Here is a 4,508-nt window from a genome sequence, read left to right as displayed (position 1 = left end):
TAGTGATATTATTTATCTTCGTTTGGGAGAATTCTCAGCATAAACATAACAATTACATTTGTCAATTATGCACCTTTATGGGGATCTATTGGAAACAGCCTGTCCACCTCATCCATGAGGTAGTGGTATGGACTGTGTACATTCTACCCTCCCCAAATCCACTATGTGAGAATATACCGGGTATGTTGTTGTAGTAGTGATTATACACCTTTATATTGAATAAGATGTATAATTAATACATAACAAACCATCATATCAATGATACAAGAGCTATTAATACATGAATAAGTATGAATAAAGACAAAACTATACAAAACCATCTTTAATACACCAAACCAAACTGTGTATAATAATTGATTATAATATAACTATTCTCAACATTACTTATATATTTTATCCAGTACTATTAATTGTAAATTCTACCAAACGACCTCTAAGAGCTCAGCATGAGCTCACCATCTCACCTCACTTTTGTCATTCTAAACAAAGAGCTTAGTTGAAAAATGCAATGGATTGTTCTTGGTATAAACCTAACAATTACATACAACTTGGCCTTATCTCAATTCCTTCAACAATAAGGCCTCGCGTTGCACAGCCAGTCTTCACATCTTGCATTCTCAACTCTATGCAATCATCTTCATTTCCAGTAAAATACTCACCCAATTCTAACTCAAACCAGCCATCATCTCTAAGTTTAGGAAATGTAAAATTGTCCGACTCAGCTGGCCAAGGACCCAGGTCCTCCATCCTTGCAAAGACCTGATAAGGGTAGGGCGGAGTATAAGGTGACTCGTATGAATCCTCTGGTACATATTGAGGTTCTGGATGCAAATAAGCAACCTGCATTTCGGATTCAACACCAGAAATTCCAACTGAAACCTCCATGTATCGAGTATCAAACCCGTAAAAATCTTCTTCCAACTTGTAAACGAAGTAAGCTGCGTAGGATGTCAAGGGTGACAGAATCCCAGCTCTTATTGTGCCCCAAATTTCAAGCCACCATACAATTTTGAGTCGAGCCACCTCTGGAAACCTTCTTTGGCAATCAAAAGAAACATTTTTCATATTCTACATCTCGAGTAAAAGCATAGCTCATCTCCAAATATTAATTAGATATACACTGAAAAATGGTGAACCTGGACTCTGGTAGTGAAGTCCATCCCCAATATTCTGGTGTATCACCCCAAGTAATATTAAGATCCCTTGCACTTAAGAAGTAGCATTTCTTTCCAGTCCATTTGTCGAGTGAGAAACTCTGTTATACAAAAGATACATAGTACAAGTAAGCAGACGGATGAAAGAGCGAGCTCACAGAAAACAAGTTCCTATAATCAGCAAAGTTTTAACAAGATGACAAAAAGGTAGAGACTGTTTGTTTATAGGAACATCTTAAAGAACAAAAATATGGAACAATAAAGCAGCACTATCCAAAATGTTTAGCGAAACACATTTGAACTATCAATTACTTGAGTTTTATACCTGAAATTTCAGATAGTAAAAGTGAATGGTTGTTAGTTAGAGATGTGTTTCGCTAAACAATTGGTAATAATTCTAGTAGACAATTCAAAAACTTAAAAAACCGGGATACTTTAGGTTTGATTTTGATCCGTTAACTCTTAATAATTTCAACAAGAGGACACAATAATCATAACTAAATTGATTTTACCTTGAGGCCTTGATCAATTAAGATGTGATTATGCGAGAGATAAACAAAGAGTTCCTTGAGTGATGGGAATTCAGGGATCGGAGTCGATGAACCGGCAATAACAGACCGGTAATCGGAAGGAAGGAATTTCGCCCAAACGGAATCGGAATCAGCTGCAGAATTGAGAGATGTTGAGACCAATGAAAGGCGGCATACATCAAGCGGGGTCGTGAATGCTAAGATATCAGCGACACAACCCTCAGGTAACATCCATAGACAAGTGTTCTTCTTCTCATCATCCTCTACTTCACCTTTCTGTTTCTCCATTCTGTGTTCACTGTTTCTGCTTTTTCAATTTTTAGAGCTAATTTAAGTTAGGATTAATCCCTTTCTAAAACTGATTGATTAGTATTCCATTTTACTCTCTTTGTCTCAATCTACCTGGGTTAGTTTTAATTCACACGAAATTTAAAAAAATATTTTTTAAAAAATTTATGATCTAAAATAAGTGACACATATTTATGTGTTCATAAATTATTTCATTATATATTAAATAAATATATTCAAATTAATTATTTCTAAATATAAAAAATATATTAATCGATAAAATAAAGTGAGTCATATAAATAAAATCAATAAGAATATTATTTAGAGGTTTTGAGTTGAACTATTGGAGTGTGCAAATCAATTAAGTTTAAGGCTTGTTTGGCCTAGACATTTGTGAACTATGATTCCTATCCATTTGGTCATGAATTATTTTTACCTTATACCGAAAAATCATCTCATTTTTATTCAAAAATTGTAATTTTGCCATAAAATATTTAAAATACTATTTTGGCTTTTACTTTTTCCACTTGTTAACCTATTTTGTTATATGTTCGAAATTCATCCGAGTCACTATATTCGGGCTATAGAGTCGAAGGTCTTGAATTTCTCCCCTAAATCTTCTTCTGTTCACCTTTCAGATCATGCCATCTTGATGATCTAAAGTTCGTGGAAACTCACCTGTCCCACTCGAGGATGACATAGATGGATCTCGTCCAACTCATAGGGCACAGACCCGGTCAAGGATCGCAGTTTCTGATTTTCCCAGTGAAGTTCCACCGATCTCTACCGACCCTACTCCGAAAGGTGCCACTCATGCTTAGTCACCTCAAGGAGATATTACCAATGCTGAGTTTGGACATTCTATTCATCTATTGACCCAGATAGTAGCAACTCTGTCATGCCAGTCCGTTCTTATTGGTAAGGGAAAGAATAAGGCAAAGTAGAGAAATAGGCAGAGCAAGAAGTCCCGATATTCAAACTAGGGAGAAGTCGGAGAAGCAGTGGTAGAGATAGGGGACAGTGGTCTGGGCAAGGAAATTTGAGAAGTGCCCATGTAGTTGTCAATATCCCTTATCCTCAGACGACTGGTGAATATCATTTTAGGGTTGGTGGAGCTCGATTAGCCCTACCCTATCCTCCCTGCCAGTTTTGTGGTTAATTACACCGCAGTTTTTGTCGTGAAGGGAGGAATCGGTGTTTTAGTTGTGGTCAGTTGGGTCACATGTAGAGGGAGTGTCCCATAAGGATTGTCATTGGGCAAAGAGGATATATCGGTTGCCACTTCTCTAGATTGTCATTGGGCAAAGAGGATATATCGGTTGCCACTTCTCTAGCTTTTCACCAAGGAGTGTTGCTTCTGGCTCCGACACTGGTCGGGACCATCTCAATGCCTACACTATCCTTCAAGAGTCTGGGGCATCTCCTGATGCTAACACTGGTATGTTCAAACTCTCTTCCCATTATGTGTACTGCTTACTGATCCGGGTCCCCTCTTTCTTATATGACCCCATATATGATTGTGTATTTTGGTTTGATTCCGAAATTATTTCAGACCATTTTTTTTGTTTCTATCCTGATAGGTGACTCTGTGATTACCAAAAGAGTCTATAGGGTGTGTGTGGTATATATTGGTAGTAAAAAGACTTTGGTGGATTTGTTTGAATTCAATATAGTGGATTTTGATGTTATTCTGAGGATGGATTGGTTGCACTCATGCTATACGTCCTTAGATTGTTGGAAGTTTAAGGTTGTCTTTAAGTCCCTGGTGAGCCGGCTCACCAGAATGTGAGGGTAGTTCCCAAGACCTAAGAGGAAGTTTATATCATATCTTAGAGCTCGGAAATTGATCTTCAAGGGGTGTCTCTACCATTTGGTTCGGGTTAAAGATTCTAACTCAGAGGGTCCTTCTTTGCATTCAGTCCTGATGGTGAGTGAATCTCCTGATGACCCTTCTGGTGTCTAATAGGTAGACTGAGTTGGGGATTGAACTTGTTCTGAAAACTTGTCCAATTTTTATTTCTTCTTTATAGAATGGCTCCAGTTGAGTTAAAGGAGCTTAAGGAGAAATTAAAGGATCCCTTAGATTGTCCTAGTGTTTCTCTATGGAGTACTCTGTTAGTAGCGCGTAATGGTTAATAGACACTAAGTTTGAACCTAGAGGTTGATTTTGATGAGGGGAGTATGTTAGTTCAAGGATAGCAGAGCGAGGGTTGTGGGGGTAGATTGGTAGGTTGGATGAGGGGTGCAGAAGGGGTGAGGTTGATGACTTGGGGGATACAAGAGCGGGAAAGTAGTGACATATACTCCAGAGGTTTAGGTTAAACTGATGGATTGGTGCAAAGTCATTGGGTGAGTTAGGGCATGGAGTTTGTATGACTATGTTGGACTCTAGGTAGCCTTGTATGGATGAGGTTTTAGGTATAGGAGAACCAAGCGTCCCTCGTGTACGTCCTTAGAGATACCCATTGGAGCAGAGTATTGTGCTTATAGGTGTAATAAGATGAAGGTCGAGGGTTAGCCTTAAATTTTCTTCTAG

General features: G+C 38.2%; 1 protein-coding gene across 2 annotated transcripts; it reads right to left on the bottom strand.

Moving 5' to 3' along the window:
- Window positions 1–309: 309 nt before the first annotated feature.
- On the bottom strand, window positions 310–2,061 carry LOC107853212 (F-box protein PP2-B11-like). Of its 2 annotated transcripts, none has more exons than XM_047400851.1 (3): window positions 1,667–2,061; window positions 1,137–1,255; window positions 310–1,036 (listed from the first exon to the last, which is right to left on the bottom strand). In XM_047400851.1, exons 1-3 carry the CDS (start codon window positions 1,970–1,972, stop codon window positions 538–540), a joined length of 924 nt encoding a protein of 307 aa, XP_047256807.1. In that variant the 5' UTR covers window positions 1,973–2,061; the 3' UTR covers window positions 310–537. The 2 variants fall into 2 exon arrangements, with proteins under 2 accessions (XP_047256807.1, XP_047256808.1); XM_047400852.1 differs by having other exon boundaries at window positions 310–1,033; window positions 1,667–2,059.
- Between the last annotated feature and the right edge of the window lie 2,447 nt (window positions 2,062–4,508).

Source organism: Capsicum annuum, chromosome 12 (assembly GCF_002878395.1).
Source record: "Capsicum annuum cultivar UCD-10X-F1 chromosome 12, UCD10Xv1.1, whole genome shotgun sequence".
NCBI classification, from domain to species: Eukaryota; Viridiplantae; Streptophyta; class Magnoliopsida; order Solanales; family Solanaceae; genus Capsicum; species Capsicum annuum.
Note: the sequence above shows the minus strand (reverse complement) of the source record. Positions and strands in the feature narration are given on the sequence as shown.

Excerpts from the sequence above, each read along its gene's own strand:
- LOC107853212 (XM_047400851.1), bottom strand. The coding sequence starts at position 1,972 with ATGGAGAAACAGAAAGGTGAAGTAGAGGATGATGAGAAGAAGAACACT. Across the intron at positions 1,256-1,666 it reads TAATTGATCAAGGCCTCAAG|AGTTTCTCACTCGACAAATG; the intron begins GTAAAATCAATT and ends TTTGTATAACAG. Across the intron at positions 1,037-1,136 it reads ACTTCACTACCAGAGTCCAG|AAGGTTTCCAGAGGTGGCTC; the intron begins GTTCACCATTTT and ends TGATTGCCAAAG.